This window comes from Syzygium oleosum, unplaced genomic scaffold, assembly GCF_021117445.2.
Source record: "Syzygium oleosum isolate NSW1041296 unplaced genomic scaffold, Sole_v2.1 Sole_v2.08, whole genome shotgun sequence".
NCBI classification, from domain to species: domain Eukaryota; kingdom Viridiplantae; phylum Streptophyta; class Magnoliopsida; order Myrtales; family Myrtaceae; genus Syzygium; species Syzygium oleosum.
The window spans coordinates 10,554,188-10,578,937 of NW_026607492.1; the positions used below are offsets into that span (position 1 = coordinate 10,554,188).

Below are 24,750 nucleotides of genomic sequence, written 5' to 3' on the forward strand. Positions count from 1 at the left end.
ATAATCGGCTTTCCGTCGATATCTATAACCCTATAGATATGACCGATAGTTTGATTTTTGTGCCTAATCCGAGTTTGAAACAAATATGGCGGATCCCGTGGACGTTTTGAATGTGGTTGCTATCCTTGTTTATTTAATTGCTTTCCTTTTTCAAATAAACAGAAAATTCAAAAAAAATATTAATTAGATTTGAATTAGAGTTTTCACATGTCTAGGAATCCTAAATATATCTAGAAGATAGAGTAGTTGTTTAATTTAAATGAGGACTTGAGATGATCTATTTCCTAGTTTAAATTAAGTAATATTCTAATCTTAATAGATTATTCAGGTTATTTTATTATTTCGAATTTCCATGAAAATCCCAAAAAAGAAGAATGAATTGTTTTAGGATAGATTAGGATAGATTGTATTCTTAATTTAAGTAATTCATTATTTCGAATTTTAATAGAAATCCTAAAAAGAAATCATGCTAGGGTAGATTAAGTCATCATAGTTTGCATGTTAATTTAGGCATTTTTATTATTCCGAATTTAAATTGAGAAAATACCAAAAATAATCATTCATCCTGTCATTAGAAATAGGTCACGTCGTCGCACGACATATAGTTTGCATGCTAGGTTGCATTAATCGCATGTCATTTTCGCATGTCATTGCATATAGGCTAGATTTCATTTAAATAAGTGAAAATCCAAAAAAAGAAATTAAGTGAATTGCTTGTTAATTAGAAATCATATTAGGGTGTCAATGTGATTTTCTAGCTAACAATGCAGATGCTTACGTTGCTTCCAGGTAAGTAATTCTTCCAAACTTGCAATTTATTTAATGCTTTCTGGGTGTTAAATTGGTGGTTTGCGCACTCGCATGAACACCTCACATGTTAGTAACTAAGTTGAAATGGATCCAAACTGCCTGCCAAAACATTTTTGAAAAGAAAAGGTACCGAAAGGGCATTAGACCAGATCTAGCGTAATCAAGTCCCCGGGCTTAGAATCTCTGGTTCGTAGGAATAAAACATATCTCCCTATGTTTTATTTAGGTTTCTAATCAACCTACCATAAATTGATTAGTGGCGACTCCAAGCATAAAAACTTTTGCATATTAAAAACTTAAACTCTAAGTTGCGAATTGGTAGGGCTTGGGAGGGCCCGAGTTAAGATTAGTCTTAATAATCCATTAGCCCGAAAAATGAGGAATTTTTTTTAGGTCGCGACAATATGCATGACATGCGTTGTGACCAAGTGATGCGTGCATGTGCCGCGATTAGGTTCTGTGTTATTATTGTGATTTATAAGTGCCTAACCTGCAAGGCCAAGGTAAGTTTTGGATTTGGGCCCGAGGGCCTAAGTCATTCATATTCCGGGTTGTGTGTTGTTTAGTACTCGTCAGGAGGTGCATGTTAGCCTAGCTTAGGTTTAGGGAACCTACTCGCTGAGATTTATTCTCACTGTTGCTTAAACCAATCCTTTCAGACCCCCGACCCTGAGGATGCCTGATGTTCCGGTTCGTTTTGGGATTCCGCATCAGATAGAGCGGACGAGGACGGTACACCCCGTAGGGAACGGGGAGTCGTATATTAGACATTATACTTTAGTATGGGTGGATGTGGGGGAAGCGCATTACCAGACCCACGAATATGTAGCCTGGTGCTTTAGGGATCGTTTTGGGGAGCATGGTCCTCTCTGAACTTTTGATGTCCCGTTTACCGAGCTGGGCACGAGGTACCCCTAGTGCCCTGATGGAGAGGTGACTGATCCTGGTTCTTCAGCCGAAGAGAGTGCGAGCTCTGATGGTGTACCTGTAGAGTACGAGGTGGATAAGCCCGATCCGATGGACTTGGAGCCAGTTGATGGGGACACTGATCCGGAGCCGATGGAGCCGGGTGATGAGGAGCCAGAGCCCATGGAGCAGGAGGACGAGGCCGAGCCGATGGATTCCGAGGAGGAGTCAGTTGGGGCCGAGTCCGAGCACGATTCCCTAGGCTCTGAGGTTGAGCTGTCTGATAGCTCTTCCGAGTCATCGGGATCCGACTCGGACTGGGTTCTGTAGATCCAGCCTTAGTCCTAGATAGATCGGGCCAGTACCTTTTTGACCGGAGCCCCTTCTAATTTTAGTAACCCTGACCCCTGGGCCACTTACCCCTTTTTGTCAGTAGTGGCCATTGACCCGCTTTTGATTTTTAAGCGCAATCTGTAAATGGATGATGTATATGGTTCCCAGTATCTATGCAAGTGTATGTTTGTTCATGTTGGTTGTTGTTCGGCTATCCTTGGTTATGCGGTTTTAAATTGTTCGGGTGTTTGGTTATTTCCGCTGTGCTTTGTGTTCTCTGAAATTTAGGCGTTGGGTCGGCGACGCGTCCTGGGACATCGCACTTGAATCGACCTTTGCGAGGGATGTGGCGCGCCGTAGGGTGCGGGGCCTGACACAATGTGCTGTTACTTTCACAGTGGCCCAAAATGCTAGCAAAGCCCTTTTAAAGAAATGATTAAGTGACAGTCCTTAATTTATTGTGAGATTAACAACGTATCTGGACCACAAAAAAATAAATAACAAATAATTAAAAATTATTGTAGGGGTCCACTCCTTTAAAAATTTGTGACTCACAACTTACTATTACTCTCACAATGACCCAAAGACTATTATGCTAGCAAAGCCCATTTTTTTCTATTGGGATGACGCATTAGCATTATTATGTATATGACCGATTGAGCGAGACATGATCTAATCGCACATTACTTGAATTAGTGCCAATTGTTGAATTCGATCTACATCAATCCCTTATTCATATCGAAACTACCCTATGTGAGCACGCGCATGTTATGAAATATTCAATTTATTGTAGCCTAGTGTATAAGTTTTGGAGTGTGAAGGGATGTGATGGAATCTTACTTTTCTTGCAACTACTGATTTCCAATTGAAAAAGGGATTATTGATAATGCAAGTTTGACAAAGACAATTATGATCAATTACTTAGTCCTAATAGAGGGAAACTTATACGCATATACGCTAATCATAGGAGCTGTTTTCTTTAATTGATTTGTATCTCGTGTAGGTGTCGAAAAACTCATCCTTGGACGCTCAAGTATCTGACATATGCATCAGCACATCCGTTGCTCCGACGTACCTCGCCGTCCATTACTTCGGGATAGTAGATGAAGCTGGACGAGCCCATGAATTTAATCTGATCGTTGGTGGTATGGTTGCCAACAATCCGGTAAGTACGTCTCATGAACGCACATGATCATAACTTACATACATACATGTACACATAAGAAAAGGTATATAGGTATATATACGATCATAAATTAATAGAGCCTATTTGATATCAAAGACCGTAAAAATAAAATAATGCGGCTAAAATAGAATCGCCTGGTTTTAATACGGAGTGCCTTTACTATATCTTCTTCTTTTGCGACGAGGAAGTTCACTTTAAGTGAAGCAACCTTGACCCGAGAAATACCTGTTAATTTCATGGTCCAAGTCGTGAAATATGAACCGAGGCACAAGATGAATGGCCGAAACATGAATTATGCTTAACATTATGAAGAGTTTAACATGTACCTAATCTAGACAGGTAAGTTCAATCCATAATATGGAGTCCTTCGTAAAGTTGAAAATATGGAGTCGACGTGGTATAAGCTACCAAATATGATTTTTTAAATGAATAAATAATTGAATGCGATCAAGATTATTCGGCTGTGACAATTCTGCGTCGAATCACAATTCTATGTTCATCTGTGGTCCAACGATGGGATGTTTTGTTAAGGTGTGAAACCTACGGATAACACCTCAGAAGTTGCTAATCAACAAAAGTCATAATTTTTCTCATAATACATAGTTATCTTGAGATGACAGGCCAGCTGACGGCAAGCCACGTCTAGCTTGATGATTTGTTATATTTGTTGCGAAATTCAAATCGGCATTAGTATAAAAATTACAAACAATACAGAATCACAAATAAACGAAATTGCAATAACAAAGTTGGAATCGATACAAATGAATACCGAGGCCTGTGTTTGACACAGTTTCCTTAAAACAGATTCGTTCCCTTTAGGACGCGTCCGAGGTTTCGTGAACGTCTGTCTCCCAGGATACAACGGTTGACTGCTAAGAAGTAATCAGGACTTCAAAGCTTCCGGCGAACTTGAACAAATTGTGGAACTGAACACTATCGAAAACCGTGCAAATGCAGAGAATATAAAACAGAGGAAGAATGATTTCGATAAAAATAGAACGCAGGGGAGAGCATTTCGGGAATAATAACGGCCGATTAAATCTGTCGTTACAAAATCAATACGAATAACGGACGATTAAATCTGCCGTTATAAAATCAATACGAATAACGGACGATTAATTATGTCGTTATAAAATCCGCACGTTACGAAATTCGTAACAGTTTGAGTTGAAAAAAATAAATCAGAAGGCAAAATTGGGCTCGTTGCGAGGCCCACTTTTCGGTCCTGCAATCATGTACGCGGGATGTGCGCTCGCGCCCAAGTTTCAACTTGTCGGGGTCGGATTTGCACCCCCCTGCGCCTGCACGCTAGGCATAGTATTTGTGCTATAATAGTTACCACTTCAAATAAGTGTAACTGTATATAAAGTACTCCATAGCCTTCTTTCTTTTCCGATGTGGAACTAGTGTTTTTCCACTTCCCACTTCCAACTCAAGGGTGTTCTTTGAGCATCAATTTCTCATTCATTCACCCATCAATTTATCCCATATTTCCAACAATCCCCCACATGAATGAAAATTGTTTTAGTTTTTGACTCTATGATAGTGTTCAACAATTGAAACCTGCATAGGATAGGTAGGTGTTACCCTTTGAACCTTCCCTTGTGAAAGTATATTTACTTTACTAGTTGTCCAGTAGACATGATGTCCTTGAACTGTCCAGCTTTCTTATGTAAATGAATCATACACTTCACACAGGAATCATCTAAGCGTTTGTTCAGTTCTTATAGTTATGTTCGTTTTGGCCATGAACATCAACCTGGTTCTGCAAGAGTTTCTAAAGAATTTAGCCCTTAAATTCTCCTTTGAAGCGGCCCCACTTCTCTCTCACATAGGTGATTACTTAATTTTGAGTAATTTTAAGAATCATTAAAGCAAAATGATATCCTTTCCTTTACAATATCACTGATATTTTATATAGGAATGGTTTTAGGGATAACCCCCACAGTGACATCACTAAGTTTATATAATTAGGTTGTCCCTTTGAACCTAGATCTTGGGATCTCCAGTCAATTAGGTTGGGTTTCCTTTATACCAACTTATTCTTTCATGGGCTTCAGTCCCATTCCTCTTGTCGATTTTTCAACTAACTCTCTGTTTAACCCTTTGGTTAACGGATCCGCAATATTATCCCTTGACTTTACGTAGTCAATAGAGATAATTCCTATTGAGAGTAGTTGTCTAATGGTATTATGTCTACGACGTATATGTCTAGACTTACCATTATACATATTACTATGTGCTCTTCCAATTGCAGATTGACTATCGCAATGTATACTTATTGGTGGCACAGGTTTTTGCCATTTTGGAATATCCTCTAAGAAATGGCGAAGCCATTCAGCCTCTTCACCACATTTATCTAAAGCTATAAATTCATATTCCATTGTGGATCTGGCTATAACAGTTTGTTTACAGGATTTCCAAGATACGGCTGCTCCTGCTAGTGTGAATACATATCCACTAGTAGATTTTGAGTCTTTTATATCAAATATCCAGTTCGCATCACTATATCCTTCTAGAACAGCTGGATATCTGATATAATGTAGGCCATAATTCCGAGTATATCGTAAGTACCTAAATACTCTCACTATTGCTTTCCAATGGTAAGCACTCGGATTGCTTGTATATTTACTCAATTTACTAACCGTATAGGCAATGTCTGGTCTAGTACAACTCATTAAGTACATTAGACTTCCAATAACTCTAGAATACTCTACTTGAGAAATACCCTCTCCTCTATTCTTGGATAGATGAAGACTATTGTCTAATGGTGTTCTAGCAATACTAGAATCATTCATGTTGAATTTTTCAAGAATCTTGTCCACATAGTGTGCCTGGTTTAAAATAAGACCTTCTGACGTTCTTGTGATTTTAATTCCTAAAATCATATCAGTAGGTCCCATATCTTTCATGTCAAATCTTGAATTCAACATATACTTGGTAGATTTGATCATTTTATCATCACTACCAACAATTAGTATGTCATCTACGTAAAGACACAAAATGACATAGCCATTTGTTGTCACTTTAATGTAGACACATTTATCACATTCATTGATCTTAAAACCATTGGTAATCATTGTATTATAAAACTTTTCATGCCACTGCTTTGGTGCTTGTTTTAGGCCATACAATGATTTCACCAATTTACAGACTTTCCTTTCTTGTCCTGGAACTATAAAACCCTCAGGTTGTTCCATGTAGATTTCTTCATCCAAATCACCATTTAGGAAAGGTGTTTTTACATCCATTTGATGTACTTCTAGATTTCGCAATGCTGCAATTGCAAGTATCATCCTAATGGAAGTTATTCTCGTCACAGGAGAATAAGTATCTAAGTAATCTAAGCCTTCTCGTTGATTGTATCCTTTGATCACAAGTCTGGCTTTACACTTATCAATGGAGCCATCTGCTTTCATTTTCTTTTTAAAAATCCATTTGGACTTTCAAGGCTTACAGCCAGGAGGAAGATTCACTAGCTCCCAAGTATGATTCTACAAAATAGAATCAACTTCGCTTTTTATTGCTTCTTTCCATAGAGGTCCCTCAGAAGAATTCACAGCTTCTGCATAATTTAATGGTTCCTTTTCTAACAAATAAGTTAGAAAATCATTTCCAAAAGATTTTTCCACTCTTGCTCTTTTGCTACGTCTCGGTTCTAGTTCATGATCTGAGTCATGAATTTCATGAGCCGAATCATGACTTTCTTCATTCATAGTTTCATTCTTTCGTTTAGATGAACTTGATCCATCATTGGATTTACAAAGAAATACATTTTCAAAGAATGATGCATTCCTAGATTCCATGATCGTATTCTTATGTATATCTGGAATTTTATATTCATGCACAAGAAATCGATATGCATTACTGTTATGTGCATAGCCTATAAAAATACAGTCCACCGTTTTAGGACCTATCTTTGTCTTCTTTGGTGTTGGAACAGCCACTTTTGCAAGACACCCTCACACTCGTAAGTGTTTGTAGGATGGTCTTCTACCTTTCCATAACTCATAAGGGGTTTTATCCTTTTTCTTTCGAGGTACCTTATTTAAAAGGTAATTGCTTGACAATATAGCTTCTCCCCACATATTTTGAGGCAAACCTGAATTTAGTAATATCGCGTTCATCATTTCTTTCAATATGCGATTTTTACGTTCAGCAACACCATTTGATTGAGGAGAGTAAGGCGCAGTTATTTCATGTATAATTCCGTGTTGTGCACAGAATTCACCAATTGGTACTTCATACTCGCCACCTCTATCACTTCTCAATCTTTTAATTTTCTTATTGAGTTGATTTTCAACTTCATTCTTATAGAGAACAAATTTCTCTAAGGCTTCGTCTTTGCTTTTAAGCAAATACACATAGCAGTATTTGGTGTTATCATCGATAAAAGTAATAAAATATTTATTACCACTTCTCGTTTGAATGAATTTCAAATCGCAATCATCACTATGAATTAATTCAAGGGGTTCAGTGTTTCTTTCAATTGTTTGAAATGATGATCTCGTTAATTTTGCCTCAACACAAATTTCACATTTATGTTTTGAATCAATTTGAAATGAAGGTATATGTTCCAAGTTAATTAATCTACGCAATGTATCATAATTAACGTGTCCTAGTCTACCATGCCATAAATTGGAAGACTCAAGCAAATAAACGGAAGACTTATTTTCTTTATTGATAATTGTCATTACATTGAGCTTAAAAAGCCCATCAGTTACATATCCCTTGTCACGCCCCACACTCCTCGGCGCGCCACATCCCTCGCAAAGGTCGATTCGTGTGCGACGTCCCAGGACTCGTCGCCGACCCAACACCCAACATAGAGATTTAAAGCACATGCGGAAGTAATTAAAACCACCCGTACAATAAAATACACATAATCCAGGATAGCCATACAACAACTAGCACGGATAAATATACACTTGTTTTGACATCGGGAAACATATACAATATTCATATACAGCCCACACTCAAAAATCAAAAGCGGGTACGTGGCTCGGCGATCAAACACTATATCTAGCCGGGGCTCCTCCTAAAACGTTTCAATACGCCTGCCATCCTCAGGGCCGGGGGTCTGAAAAATTGGTTTTCAACAACAGTGAGAATAAATCTCAGCGAGTAATTCCCTAAACCTAAATTAGGCTAAAGTGCACCTCCTGACGAGTGCTAAATCAACACTCCAAGCAAATCATAATTGACTTAGGCCCTCGGGCCCAAATCCAACACTCACCTTGCTCTGCAGGTTAGGCACTTACAATTCAAGCATAAAACATAGGATCCAGTCGCAGCACATGTACACATCATTTGGTCACAACACATGTCATGCTTATGCTCGTGCTCATACGCGTGCTCACGCCTCATCAATGTATTTTCGCACGCTTGCACTCTAGCATACTTGCCATTTATCAATTTCTCCTCCGACCCGCGTTAAACGCATCAGGTCCGACCCGCGTAAAACGCATCAGGTCTATCACTATCCAACACTTCCTGGCCCGCGTAAACGCATCAGGCCCAGTATCTCTAGCCCGCGTAAACGCATCAGGCGCAACACCGATCTCCATATACGGACCGAACCCGCGTAAACGCATCAGGTTGGCCGTCTTCCGGCAATCCGGGCATCGTCCCGCGTTAAACGCCTCAGGACGGATTCACTACCCCGCGTAAAACGCATCAGGGTTTATTATGATCACACATTCACAAGCACCAATTTTCATCTGAACCCCGCGTTAAATGCATCAGGGCATTTTAGGTGATCACAATGCACATGTCACTCGAGCACACTTGTAAATGCACATGCCGTGCCAATGCTCGTGATGCAAACTCATGGCTATAACGTTCACATATGGGCATTCACTTGCACCGCACCACTTACTCAAATCACGATGCAATCATGCGCATTTGCACCACGCATATTCAATTTCATAAATCAACATGCCCAATCAGACAATTAATTCAAATCAGCCATGACATCAACTTGACACACAATCCATGCACAATCCACACAACCGGGATAACAAGAACCCTCGCATTCGAGGCCCGCCAAGCTATTCCATTCTTAGTCCCGCTAAACAAGCAACATGGCATCCTAAAATCAATCACAACAAGGCTCATTTAGCCGGTCAATTGATCAATGCGATCATTCCCGATAATCACACAATCAAGCCTCAAATTGATCGCGCCTTGTCCAATTAAATCCCGGTATGGACAGCCACCAAGCAGGTCATTCTAGGCCAACAAATACCCTCAAAATACTCTATTAGACTCCCCAAAGCATCACCCGAATCAGCCACCATGAGGACCAAACTAGGCGCGCACTATAATCCACAATTGAACCCGAACTTAACCGAACTCGGGCCAATTCATTCCAATACTTCCAGCCATCGCATAGCACATTACGGGCCACTAATCCTCAATTAAATTGTCACACTAAGCCCGTAAAATAGCCACAAAATCAGCCACCATACGGTCCACAAATTTCATCCGCCAAGTCCACAATTTCGCCCAAATCAAGGCATCTATGCTTCGCCACATCACAGCACTCTATAGACCACTAAACCTCGATTAAATCATCACTCTCGGTCACCAAATGTGCCACAAAATCAGTCCCTAACAGCCACCGTTTGGATCACGAGTTTCTCCCGCCAAATCCACAAATTCGATCCGAATCGAAGCACCCAAGCTCAGCCGACTCACAGCACAATACGGGACTCTAAATCTCAATTAAATCATCACGACTCACCACCAAAACAGCCACGATAACAGCCCCTAACAGCCTCCACCGTTTAACCCCTAAATTAACCTAATTAACCCCTAAAACCCGTCTAGAAATGCAAATTGTCCTAATTAGGGCTTAGGGTCAAACTCACCGGATGTCCTAAGCTTCAAACCGAGCTGAACACATGGTAATGGCGGCTGGACAGCGGCGGTCCTTCGCCGGAACAGTAACGGCGGCGGCGGCTCCGGCGAACGGCGCGAGCGATGGCGACGGTCTAAGCTAATCCACGGCCTAGAGAGGGAGAGAGAGGGGCACGGTCAGAGATAGAGAGGGAAATGGAACGGCTGGACGGCCGGGCGAGGCGACGGATCCGCGCCGGAACAGTGACGGCGGCGGCGGAGCTCCTCCGGCTCAAGGCCTCTCACGGCCAAACCGAGAGAGAGAGAGAGAGGGGGGAGGAAGGGGCTTGCCGGTTGTTTGTGGTGGAACATGGCGGCGGCCTAGCGGCACCGAGGCGGCGGCGAGCGGCCGGGGCCGGCCAGCGAGCCAGCGAAGCATGGCGATCGGGCGCTAAAAAGCGGCAGAGCGGCGAGCTCGGCCGTGCTGCGCGAGGAAGGGAGCAGAAGGCGATCGGGCGGCGGGCAAGTGAGAGCGCGGCAGCGGCCGAGCTTGGCGAGCGGCGGCGATGGGTGGAGCGGCGACGAGCCGAGCTCGTGCGCTCGGGAGGGAGGAAGCTGCGTCAGCGGAAGAGCTGCCAGCGCGGCAATGGCGGCGCTGACGCCGGTGCGAGGAAGAGACAGCGGCGTCAGCGGCCCAGTAGGGTGGCGTCGGGCGGAGCTGGATGGGCGGTCGAGCAGCAGCCGGTGAGCAGAGCGGGAACGAAGCAGAACCAGGCGAGTTCGGGGAAAGAAGAAGGAAGAAGAAGAAGAGAAAGAAAGAAGAAAAGAAAAAGAAAGAAGGAAAAGAAACGAAGAGAGAGAGAGAGCAGGTGGGAGTGGGTGAGCTGAGGGGACGTGGGCAGGGGGAGACGTGCGCGGAGAGGACATGCGCGGCAGAGGAGAGAGAGAGAGAGAGAGAGAGAGAGAGAGAGAGAGAGAGAGAGAGAGAATAAAAGAAAATATTTGAACATTCAAATATTAATCGCGATCCGATGGCCCAAATTAAAAACCGAAAGTGGTCTACGGGTCCAAAATAAGCCTTGCACATAAAAAGGGACAAAGGCCAAATTAATTAGACCAAATCATAACGAGGGAGGTCTACTAGTCCAAATTCGCACGTGGTCAAAAACTCCCATTTTTCCATCATTCCTGACAATCTCAACGTTGGCTACCATAATATTGACACCGTCCAATTTATTTTGTCCCGAAACTCCCGGAAATCGACTGCCAAGTTCGGGATCCAAATAACGGCCAAATTTGATCGAGTGCGATTTTAGCGAAATCTCTAATTTAAAATGATAACCGGGAGTGATCAGTTCCTGGGCGAGATTTTACTATAAGCACACTGACAAATTACGCGTTTTATAAATCCCAAAAATGGGCCGAAATTCGGGATGTCACAACTCTTCCCCCCTTATAAAAATTTCGTCCTCGAAATTTACAATCCAAACCCGACTACTCGAACAAATGGGGGTATTGGTGTCGCATCACTTCCTCGCTTTCCCATGTGGCGCCTTCCGTCCCGTGATGTTCCCAGACAACTTTGACTAACGAGATCGTCTTGTTTCTCAAAACTTGCTCCTTTCTGTCCTCGATTCGCACTGGCTTTTCCACGTACGACACCCTGTCGTCCACGTCTACCACCTCATGATTTAGCATGTGGGTCGGGTCCGGTTCGTATTTCCTCAACATCGACACGTGGAAGACGTTATGAACCTGCGACAAATTCGGCGGCAAGGCGAGACGATAGGCCAACGTCCCAATCCTTTCCAAAATCTCGAACGGGCCTATATACCTTGGACTTAGTTTCCCTTTCTTGCCAAACCTAGATAGTCCTCTCATCGGCGAGACCTTAAGAAATACATGGTCGCCAACTTGAAACTCCAATGGTCTACGCCTTCGATCCGCGTAACTTTTCTGACGGCTCTGAGCTGTTCTCAACCTTTCCCGGATAGTCTTTACTGTTTCCACTGACTACTGAACCAACTCTGGACCCGTTATACTTGTTTCTCCTACCTCATCCCAACACAACGGTGTTCTGCAAGCCCTGCCATATAGTGCTTCGAATGGTGCCATTCTGATACTCTGTTGGTAGCTATTGTTGTAGGCAAATTCGACCAAATGCAGCTGTTCCTCCCAACCGCCCTTAAAATCCAAAACACATGCTCGCAGCATGTCTTCCAATGTCTGAATCGTCCTTTCAGACTGGCCGTCCGTCTGAGGATGATAGGCCGTACTGAATTGCAACTTAGTCCCCATGGCCACTTGCAGACTTTTCCAAAAATTCGCAGTAAACCGGGCATCACGGTCCGATGTGATTGATACCGGTACTCCATGAAGGCGAACTATCTGACGCACATATAATTCTGCCAACCTTTCTAGCTCGAAGTCTTTTCGCACCGCCAGGAAATGCGCTGACTTGGTCAATCTGTCCACTATCACCCAAATTGAGTCGTATCCCCTCCGGCTTCTTGCGCCTGTTACAAAATCCATTGTAATGTGCTCCCATTTCCATTCTCGGGATTTCCAACGCCGCAACATCCCACCAGGCTTACAATGTTTGTGCCTTCACTTGTTGGCACGTCAAGCACTTAGCCACATGCCTGGCCACATCCGCTTTCATTCCGTTCCACCAATAGTGTTGTCGGAGATTCTGGTACATTTTTGTGCTGCCCGGGTGAATACTAAAACTGCTCCTATGAGCTTCCGATAGAATCTCTTCCTTAAGTCCCAAATCATCGGGCACGCATAACCGTCCTCGAAACTTAAGAATTCCGTCCTCGGACACTTGGAAGTCCGGTTTCCTATTAGTGCCATCCATCTCTAGGATCTTCTGAATCTCAGGGTCCGTAGACTGCAACGCCTTAATCTTGGCTTGCACTTCTGGTTCAATCCGTAACGTCGCCATCAGACTGGAGAGGTGTCCTACCTCGAATTTAAATTCTGAGTCCCGCGCTCCTTCCAATAAAATCCACTCTTTGACCAGCAAATGCGCGATGCTCGATTTCCTGCTCAAGGCATCCGCTACTCGGTTGGCCTTCCCGGGATGATACAATATGTCACAGTCATAGTCCTTCAATAATTCCATCCAACGTCTCTGTCTCATGTTCAATTCTTTCTGCGAAAACAAATACTTGAGGCTCTGATGGTCCGTGTAGATCTGAAACCTTTCTCCACATAAGTAGTGCCTCCAGATCTTGAGTGCGAAAATAATTGCTGCCAGTTCCAAGTCGTGGGTCGGGTAGTTCATCTCATGAGGCCTTAACTGTCTCAATGCATAAGCAACCACCCTTCCATTTTGCATTAGCACACATCCCAATCCTTTGAGCGAAGCATCGCTATAGATCTCATACCCGCCCGATCCTGAAGGAATCGTCAACACTGGCGCCGTCGTCAATCTCTGCTTCAGTTTCTGAAAACTCTCTTCGCACTTTTCTGTCCATTCAAACCTCGTTTCCTTCTTAAGCAGCTTCGTCAGCGGAGTGGCTATCGCTGAGAATCCTTCCACAAATCGCCGATAATATCCCGCCAGTCCTAAGAAACTCTGAACCTCAGTAACTGTCGTCGGTCTCGGCCAATCCATTACTGCTTCAATCTTTGCCGGATCCACGGAGATTCCTTCTCCGGAAATTATATGCCCAAGAAATGCAACTCGATTCAGCCAAAATTCGCACTTGCTAAATTTAGCATACAATGCGTGCTCTCTTAGCGTCCGTAAAACTCTTTCCAGATGTACCTCATGTTCCTCGGAGCTCTTTGAATACACTAGAATATCATCGATGAAGACAATGACGAACTGGTCCAAGAACTTTTTGAATACCCGGTTCATTAAGTCCATGAATGCAGCATGGGCATTCGTCAGTCCAAACGGCATCACCGTGAATTCATAGTGTCCGTACCTCGTCCTGAATGCCGTCTTTGGGATATCCTCCTTTTGGATCCTTAACTGATGATAACCTGTCCTTAGGTCGATCTTAGAAAATACCGAGGCTCCCTGCAACTGGTCGAACAGGTCGTCTATCCTTGGGAGGGATACTTATTCTTAATCGTCACTTGATTCGGTGACGGTAGTCGATACATAGCCTCAACGACCCATCCTTCTTCCTGACGAATAGGACTGGCGCTCCCCATGGAGACGCACTTGGTCGGATAAAACCTTTGTCTAGCAATTCTTGCATCTGAACCTTAAGTTCTTTCAATTCCGACAACGACATCCTATACGGCGGCTTCGAGATTGGCTCAGTCCCGGATGCCGACTCGATAACGAATTCCACTTCTCTTTCTGGTGGCAATCCCGGCAATTCCTGAGGAAAGACATCGGGAAAGTTGCACACCACTGCTATATCCTCTAGCCGCACTTCTCCTGCCGTCGAATCAACTACGCTCGCTAAATAACCTTGGCAGCCCTCATCCAACAATTTAGTTGCCTCAACCGAAGAAACCCAAGGGATCGAGGTTCCTCCTCGACTCCCTACGAACTCGAATCTAGGGTGTCCAGCCGGGCTAAACCGAATCACCTTTCTCTGCAGTCCATTACGGCATTCCCGCTTAACTAACCAGTCCATGCCCACAATTAAATCAAAATCATACATTGGCAAAACCGCTAGGTCTATCCTGCTTTCTACGCCACCAATCACTATCTCACAATCCGGACATCCTAACAATATGCATATCTTATCCATTAACGGCGTAGTCACGCACAACTGCACTTCTAGCAAAACAGGGTTTAATCCAGCCAACTCAACAAACTGAGCAGATATAAACGAATGCGATGCTCCCGGATCAAATAATGCATACGCGACATGACCGCAAAGAGAAATCGTACCGTGACCACGCCCGGCGCATTCTCAACTTCTCTTCGCGCCATAGCGTACACCGTCCTTGTGCTTGCGGCCTGTTCACATTAGCCGGCGGTAGATTCCCACTCGATTCCCAATTCGGGGTTGATGTTGCATCGGGGTCTGCGAGGCGCCGCTTGGGGACAACTCCCGATTTGATGGTTCATACTCCCGCATTTGAAGCAAGCCCCAAACCTGTTTTGCTGGGGATTCGGCTTTTCAATGTTCTTCCTGATCGGTGGGACGAACCTCCTGTTTCCCGCCATTGGTTTCTTCCCAAAACGGCGGTTGTCCTTAGCCGGGGCGAACCGCGATCCAGATGCGGCCGCTCTATCTACTTGCTCTCGCTCAATAGCCTGAGCTCTCTCATATAAGTCCTCATAAGTCTTTAAATTCACAGGTATCAGCTGGCCGCGAATGTCGGCTTTCAGGCCATCCCGAAACCTTCGCGCCTTATCCTCAGGGTGTTCCACCATCCTTGGCGCGAACCTCGACAGTCTCGCAAATTCTGCCTCGTACTGATCTACGGTCATCAATCCCTGGCGGAGCCTCATGAATTCTGCCAATTTCCTTTCCCTGGCGCTCTCAGAAAAGAATTTTCCCAGGAAAGTCTCAGAAAATACGGTCCAAGTCGGGGCGGTCCCTTCGGGAAATACCCTTCCTTTGGTGGCCTTCCACCAATCATCGGCGTTGTCCTGCAGTTGATATACCGCCAATGTCACCTTTTCGGCCTCGGTACACCCTAGCACTTCGAAAGCCTTCTCCAACCCCTCAATCCAACGGGGTGCGGCCTCAGGGTCACCTTTCCCATTGAACTTCGGCGGCTTTAATTTCAGGAACTGCTCTACTAACTTGGACATCGGCCTGCCCACATTCACTGGTGCTGGAATTGGATCCTCCTGATTCCCCTGATTCCCATCATCACCATCGTTTCCATCATTCCCATTGGCCCCATTGGCCCCATTGGCAGCAGCAGCCATGGCGGCCTCAACAGCAGCAGCTATAGTGGCATCTCTCTCTTGGGCTAGTCTACCTCCCCGAATTCCGGCTTCCTCGAGAGCTCTTAAAATTCCATCTACCCTCGGATCCTCGGCAGCCCTTACTTGCGGTTCTACGTGGTCCGCTCACGACCTCGGCCTCGCTCTACCACGGCCTCTTCCTTGGCTACTCATCTTTCCAACTCGCACGCTCACCTTCCTGCTATAATTCCATTCAGGAATTAGAGACCTAAACCAAGCTAAACCGGTCTAAGGTCCTAGGCAAGTATATACAGCAGCAATCAAGCAACCAGCATGCGGTCTTACACAAACAGCACAACATCTCAACCAAGGAGATTCGCGTACTTACCTCGGGTCCTGCCGCACCTGCACTTTACGGTCAACTAAAACAAGCACTCAATCAAACACAAGCAGTCAGGAGGTACACATAGCACACGAGGTCACCTTACTGGCTACCCAAGGTCACCGCTCCTTATCACTCCAAGCTTCGACCTAATTGGATCGAGCTGACCTTGCTCTGATACCAAATCAAACGGGGATGTCACGCCCCGCACTCCTCGGCGCGCCACATCCCTCGCAAAGGTCGATTCGTGCGCGACGTCCCAGGACTCGTCGCCGATCCAACACCCAACACAGAGATTTAAAGCACATGCGGAAGTAATTAAAACCACCCGTACAATAAAATACACATAATCCAGGATAGCCATACAACAACCAGCACGGATAAATATACACTTGTTTTGACATCGAGAAACATATACAATATTCATATACAGCCCACACTCAAAAATCAAAAGCGGGTACGTGGCTCGGCGATCAAACACTATATCTAGCCGGGGCTCCTCCCAAAACGTTTCAATATGCCTGCCATCCTCAGGGCCGGGGGTCTGAAAAATTGATTTTCAACAACAGTGAGAATAAATCTTAGCGAGTAATTCCCTAAACCTAAATTAGGCTAAAGTGCACCTCCTGACGAGTACTAAATCAACACTCCAAGCAAATCATAATTGACTTAGGCCCTAGGGCCCAAATCCAACACTCACCTTGCCCTGCAGGTTAGGCACTTACAATTCAAGCATAAAACATAGGATCCAGTCGCAGCACATGTACACATCATTTGGTCACAACGCATGTCATGCTTATGCTCGTGCTCATACGCGTGCTCACGCCTCATCAATGTATTTTCGCACGCTTGCACTCTAGCATACTTGCCATTTATCAATTTCTCCTCCGACCCGCGTTAAACGCATCAGGTCCGACCCGCGTAAAACGCATCAGGTCTATCACTATCCAACACTTCCTGGCCCGCGTAAACGCATCAGGCCCAGTGTCTCTAGCCCGCGTAAACGCATCGGGCGCAACACCGATCTCCATATACGGACCGAACCCGCGTAAACGCATCGGGTTGGCCGTCTTCCGGCAATCCGGGCATCGTCCCGCGTTAAACGCTTCAGGACGGGTTCACTACCCCGCGTAAAACGCATCAGGGTTTATTATGATCACACATTCACAAGCACCAATTTTCATCTGAACCCCGCGTTAAACGCATCAGGGCATTTTAGGTGATCACAATGCACATGTCACTCGAGCACACTTGTAAATGCACATGCCGTGCCAATGCTCGTGATGCAAACTCATGGCTATAACGTTCACATATGGGCATTCACTTGCACCGCACCACTTACTCAAATCACGATGCAATCATGCGCATTTGCACCACGCATATTCAATTTCATAAATCAACATGCCCAATCAGACAATCAATTCAAATCAGCCATGACATCAACTTGACACACAATCCATGCACAATCCACACAACCGGGATAACAAGAACCCTCGCATTCGAGGCCCGCCAAGCTATTCCATTCTTAGTCCCGCTAAACAAGCAACATGGCATCCTAAAATCAATCACAACAAGGCTCATTTAGCCAGTCAATTGATCAATGCGATCATTCCCGATAATCACACAATCAAGCCTCAAATTGATCGCGCCTTGTCCAATTAAATCCCGGTATGGACAGCCACCAAGCAGGTCATTCTAGGCCAACAAATACCCTCAAAATACTCTATTAGACTCCCCAAAGCATCACCCGAATCAGCCACCATGAGGACCAAACTAGGCGCGCACTATAATCCACAATTGAACCCGAACTTAACCGAACTCGGGCCAATTCATTCCAATACTTCCAGCCATCGCATAGCACATTACGGGCCACTAATCCTCAATTAAATTGTCACACTAAGCCCGTAAAATAGCCACAAAATCAGCCACCATACGGTCCACAAATTTCATCCGCCAAGTCCACAATTTCGCCCAAATCAAGGCATCTATGCTTCGCCACATCACAACACTCTATAGACCACTAAACCTCGATTAAATCATCACTCTCGGTCACCAAATGTGCCACAAAATCAGTCCCTAACAGCCACCGTTTGGATCACGAGTTTCTCCCGCCAAATCCACAAATTCGATCCGAATCGAAGCACCCAAGCTCAGCCGACTCACAGCACAATACGGGACTCTAAATCTCAATTAAATCATCACGACTCACCACCAAAACAGCCACGATAACAGCCCCTAACAGCCTCCACCGTTTAACCCCTAAATTAACCTAATTAACCCCTAAAACCCGTCTAGAAATGCAAATTGTCCTAATTAGGGCTTAGGGTCAAACTCACCGGATGTCCTAAGCTTCAAACCGAGCTGAACACGTGGTAATGGCGGCTGGACAGCGGCGGTCCTTCGCCGGAACGATGCCGGCGGCGGCTCCGGCCGAGCAGCGCGAGCGCGGCGACGGTCTAAGCTAATCCACGGCCTAGAGAGGGAGAGAGAGGGGCACGGTCAGAGATAGAGAGGGAAATGGAACGGCTGGACGGCCGGGCGAGGCGACGGATCCGCGCCGGAACAGTGACGGCGGCGGCGGAGCTCCTCCGGCTCAAGGCCTCTCACGGCCAAACCGAGAGAGAGAGAGAGAAAGGGGAGGGAAGGGGGCTTGCCGGTTGTTTGTGGTGGAACATGGCGGCGATCGGGCACCGGAGGCGGCGACAGGCGACAAGGCCGGGCTGCGGCGAGCCGGCGATCAGCGGAGGCCGTCGGGCGCGAAAGGCGCATAGAGGCGAGCCTGCCGCTATGCGCGCGAGGGAGGAGAAGGCGACAGTCGGGGCGGCGGCTGGCGGAGGGCGCGACGGCGGCCAAGCTTGCTGGCGGCGGTGACTGGTGGAGCGGCGACGAGCCGAGCTCGTGCGCTCGGGAGGGGAGGAAGCAGCGTCGAGCGGAGCTGCCGCGCGGCGCGGCGGCGCGACGCCGGTGCGAGGAGGACGGCGGCGTCGGCGACTAGTAGGGTGGCGTCGGGCGGAGCTGGATCGGCGGTCGAGCAGCAGCCGGTGAGCAGAGCAGGAACGAAGCAGAACCAGGCGAGTTCGGGGAAGGAAGAAGGAAGAAGAAGAAGAGAAAGAAAGAAGAAAAGAAAAAGAAAGAAGGAAAAGAAACGAAGAGAGAGAGAGAGAGCAGAGTGGGAGTGGGTGAGCTGAGGGGACGTGGGCAGGGGGAGACGTGCGCGGAGAGGACATGTGCGGCAGAGGAGAGAGAGAGAGAGAGAGAATAAAAGAAAATATTTGAACATTCAAATATTAATCGCGATCCGATGGCCCAAATTAAAAACCGAAAGTGGTCTACGGGTCCAAAATAAGCCTCGCACATAAAAAGGGACAAAGGCCAAATTAATTAGACCAAATCATAACGAGGGAGGTCTACTAGTCCAAATTCGCACGTGGTCAAAAACTCCCATTTTTCCATCATTTCTGACAATCTCAACGTTGGCTACCATAATATTGACACCGTCCAATTTATTTTGTCCCGAAACTCCCGGAAATCGACTGCCAAGTTCGGGATCCAAATAACGGCCAAATTTGATCGAGTGCGATTCTAGCGAAATCTCTAATTTAAAATGATAACCGGGAGTGATCAGTTCCCGGGCGAGATTTTACTATAAGCACACTGACAAATTACGTGTTTTATAAATCCCAAAAATGGGCCGAAATTCGGGATGTCACATCCCTTCCCCACATACATTCCGGATTTAGACAAAATAACTTTATCTGACTCAAACACCATACGAAATCCATGCTTGATCAACAGAGACCCAGAAACCAGGTTCTTTCGGATTTCTGGCACATACAGGATATTGTTTAGAGTCAGCTCTTTTCCAGAGGTCATCTTGAGCAACACTTTCCCTTGGCCTTCGACAGCAGAAGAGGCAGAGTTTTCCATAAAAACCTTTTCCCCATTAATTGGTTCAAGATTTGTGAATAGGTCCTTGTTAGAGTATATGTGCCTAGTGGCACCAGTGTCAATCCACCATTCTTTTGGATTGGACCCAACTAAGTTTACTTCAGAAACCATTGCAGAAAGGTTTATGTTTGACACGTCTTGAGCGATGCCATTCACCATATTTGTCTCATAATTCTTCTTCTTCGGAAGTCTGCATTCCATAGATCTATGCCCCATTTTACCACAATTGAAGCATTTTCCTTGGAACTTGTTCTTGGAAACTCCTCTTTTTGGCCCCCAGCTTTGGCTTGGCAATCTTCTTGTTCTTGTGGCCTTGTCTAAGCTCCACAACATTTGCCTTAGCTGTATTAGGATTGAACCCTTTGCATTCAGATCCTCTATTGTCTTCTTCGATTCGAAGTCTAACAATCAGCTCTTCCAGGTTCATTTCCTTTCGCTTGTGCTTGATATAGTTTTTGAAATCCTTCCACCCAGGAGGTAGCTTTTCAATAATAGCGGCCACTTGGAAGGTTTCACTTGGAAGGTTTCACTCAAGATCATTCCTTCAGCCTGAATTTCATGCAAGATCACTTGAATTTCTTGCACTTGACGGATCATAGTCTTAAAGTCCACCATCTTATAATCAAGGAATCGACCGACAACAAATTTCTTTGCTCCGGCATCCTCTGTTTTATATTTCCGGTCTAAGGCTTCCCATAACTTCTTTGCCGTCTTTTTTGCACAATAGACATTGTACAATGAGTCATGTAAACCATTCATGACATAGTTTCTGCACAGGAAGTCAGAGTGCTTCCAGGCTTCAACAGCGTTGAAGGCTTGCTTATCCGTTTCTCCATCGGATATCTTAGGAGCTTCCTCAGTCAAGAATCTCACAAGATTCAAAGTTGTTAAATAAAACATCTTCTGTTGTCACCTTTTAAAGTTCGATCCGTCGAACTTTTCAGGTTTCTCACCGTGGTGGACAGAAACCGCAGGATGGATAGAGGATGAGCCAGGCAATTGGACAGCTGAGGCATAGGCAGAGTTTTTGGTGATATTGTCAGCAGCCACATCGACACCATCGTTTCCAGCAGCCACATCCATGACTTCTTTACCCGTAGCCATTTGAATTTCTAAAAGCGTGAATCTGTTTTAAGATTGTTGCGAAATTCAAATCGGCATTAGTATAAAAATTACAAACAATACAGAATCGCAAATAAACGAAATTGCAATAACAAAGTTGCAACCGATACAAATGAATACCGAGGCCTGTGTTTGACACAGTTTCCTTAAAACAGATTCGTTCCCTTCAGGACGCGTCCGAGGTTTCGTGAACGTCTGTCTCCCAGGATACAATGGTTGACTGCTAAGACGTAATCAGGACTTCAAAGCTTCCGGCGAACTTGAACAAATTGCGAAACTGAACACTATCTAAAATCGTGCAAATGCAGAGAATATAAAACAGAGGAAGAATGATTTCGATAAAAATAGAACGCAGGGGAGAGCATTTCGGGAATAATAACGTCCGATTAAATCTGTCGTTACAAAATCAATATGAATAACGGACGATTAAATCTGCCGTTATAAAATCAATACGAATAACGGACGATTAAATCTGCCGTTATAAAATCAATACGAATAACGGACGATTAATTCTGCCGTTATAAAATCCGCACGTTACGAAATTCGTAACAGTTTGAGTTGAAAAAAAATAAATCAGAAGGCAAAATTGGGCTCGTCGCGAGGCCCACTTTTCGGTCCTGCAATCGTGTACGCGGGATGTGCGCTCACTCCCAAGTTTCAACTTGTCGAGCGTCGGATTTGCACCCCCCTGCGCCTGCGCACGAGGCATAGTATTTGTGCTATAATAGTTACCACTTCAAATAAGTGTAACTGTATATAAAGTACTCCATAGCCTTCTTTCTTTTCCGATGTGGGACTAGTGTTTTTCCACTTCCCACTTCCAACTCAAGGGTGTTCTTTGAGCATCAATTTCTCATTCATTCACCCATCAATTTATCCCATATTTCCAACAATATTCTCTGTTGTTTTTGTTTTCCTTGTTGCCAAAGAAGTCTCATACAAGTTCTGGTCAACTGCGCAATTGATTTGAGAACCTTGTACTTTATATTCGAATCAAGTCTTTCTTTCACAAGGTAACATTAGGGAGTCATTGTCACAATTTGCGTGAATGGAGCCTTGCACGATGCACGTCGAAATGGAGGAATTTGTCTACATTCAACGGGATTAACTGAACAGAAGGTTCGGATACCGCAAATTAACACAGCAAAAAGGTTTCTTTTTCGTGTTATTAGGATTTGGCACACGAGAATTGTATTTCAAGAACGTCCTACAAAGAACTGCTTTTGGCATATAAAAATTATTATCAATTACAAATATTAGCCGAGATCAACCCTTAATAGAAAATGCTCATAGTAAACACCAGTGAAATTGACTGGAAAATTACTTCATATTGGTTTAAAGTTGACGACCCATGCCGCGGCTATAAACATCTGGTTTATGATTTTACTTAAGAATTCTAATGACATCTAGTTGACGACACGTGATATGAGTGTTGTACCTAGTACTTCATTCTATTTCAAGGTGTTGGAATATCGCAAACATTATTTTCCCTCTTTTCAGACATTGATCACCATCAGCGAAGTGAGCAAGCAGATCTTGAACGAAGACCCAGATTTCTTCGACATCAAACCGCCCATGAACTACACTCGACTGCTGGTGATTTCACTGGGGACAGGTTCGAACATGTCGGAGCTCAAGTTCGCTGCCAAGAAGGCTTCAAAGTGGGGGTTGCTCTCCTGGCTCGTTAAGGATGGCTCGAGCCCTTTGATCAACGTCTACTCTCAAGGGAGTGCCGACATTGTTGATTACCACCACTACAAAAAAACAAGGATTTAGCCACGGAAAATTAGGGACGAAAAATTATTCGTTGCTAATTTGCGACGAAAACTAAATTCGTCGCAAATTAGCGACGAAAAATTTTTCGTTGCTAATTTGCGACAAAAAAAAAATTCGTTGCTAATTTGCGACGGAAAAAAATCCATCGCTAATTTATGATGGAATTTGCCACCAAAAATTATTCATCGCTAATTTGCGACGGAATTAGCGACTAATTTTTTTTCCGTCACTAATTTGCGAAAAAAAAAATGTCGTCGCTAATTTGTAACGAAAAAAATCCGTCGCTAATTTGCGACGGAATTTGCGACGAAAAAAAATCCGTCGCTAATTTGCAATGGATTTTGCGACGAAAAATTATTCATTACTAATTTGCGACGGAGTTAGCGACGAATTTTTTTTCGTCGCTAATTTTGCGACGGAAAATAAATTCGTCGCTAATTTGCGACGGAAAATAAATTAGTTGCTAATTGTCCCCCTCACTACTTGTAATATACCCCCACCCCCAATTTCTCTCTCTCCCTGCTAATTCCTCATATCCCTCTTTGGTGTTCTCCCTCCCTCTCCCTCTTTCATTTCTCTCGATAAACCTCTCTGTGCGCGCGCAAATCAATCTCGGCAAAACTTTTCTGCCGGTAAGTGTCGTGGCTAATTTCGTGACTAATTGGCAACGAAGACGGTTCGTCGCAAAACTATTCATTGCTCGATTCGAATTTTTTTTATTTTATTGACTTTTTTTTTCTCTTTTTCTTTTCTAACTTCGTCGCAAAACTATTCATTGTTCGATCTCACACTCGCCTACCTTCTATAATTCCACCCAGAAATTAGAGACCTAGGTCAACTATACCAGTCTAAAGCCCTAGGCAGTGAATCACAACAACAATTCACTAAGCAGGCAGCCAATCACAATATCACTTAATCACAACCAACAGAGTTCGTGCACTTACCTCAAGTCCTGACGTACCTACACTTCACACATTATTGCATAAGATCACTCAGCAATCACAACCACACAGTTTGGGATACGCATGGCACACAAGTCTCACTAACTGACTACCCTAAAGTCATCGCTCCTTATCACTCCAGGCTTCGACCATCTTGGATTGAGCTGACCTTGCTCTGATACCAAATCAACTGGGATGTCACACCTCGAACCCTAACGGGCTCGCAACACCCCTACGGTGGTCGTATCGAACGTGACGTTCTAGGACACGTCGCCGACCCATACGAAAAACGCAAAGACGTATGCAAGCAGAAGCGAAATTTAAGCAACCCTGACGATAGTTAATGACAAGGGATAATACATGCACTAATCAATAAATGCATTTCCATTGCATGTCATAACTTACAGCATTCATAAATACACAATAACAACCCAGGCCACTCACTTCAAACCACATTCATCAAAAGGGGGCGGTGGTTGGTGAGCTTAACTCCTCTATAAAAGGGGGCACTCAAAAGACGAGGTAACTTGACTCGTCCTCGATCCCCGAGGTACCCTGGCGGCATCTCCAAATCATTCACGGTCGCGGATCTGAAATTGTTTACACTACAGCAATGAGAATAAATCTCAATAAGCAGACAACTTATACCCCACCTAGGCCAATGCGTACC

The 24,750-nt window shown here is 44.6% G+C and overlaps 1 protein-coding gene across 1 annotated transcript in view; it reads left to right on the top strand.

Annotated features, from left to right (window-relative positions):
* LOC130138716 (patatin-like protein 1) overlaps positions 1 to 23,139 on the top strand; it is a 42,468-nt gene extending 19,329 nt beyond the window's left edge. The window contains exons 4-5 of the mRNA XM_056313606.1: positions 3,053 to 3,214; positions 22,864 to 23,139. Coding sequence (XP_056169581.1) covers positions 3,053 to 3,214; positions 22,864 to 23,139 — 438 coding nt within the window. The remainder of the gene's footprint in view (positions 1 to 3,052; positions 3,215 to 22,863) is intronic.
* The last annotated feature ends 1,611 nt before the right edge of the window (positions 23,140 to 24,750 follow it).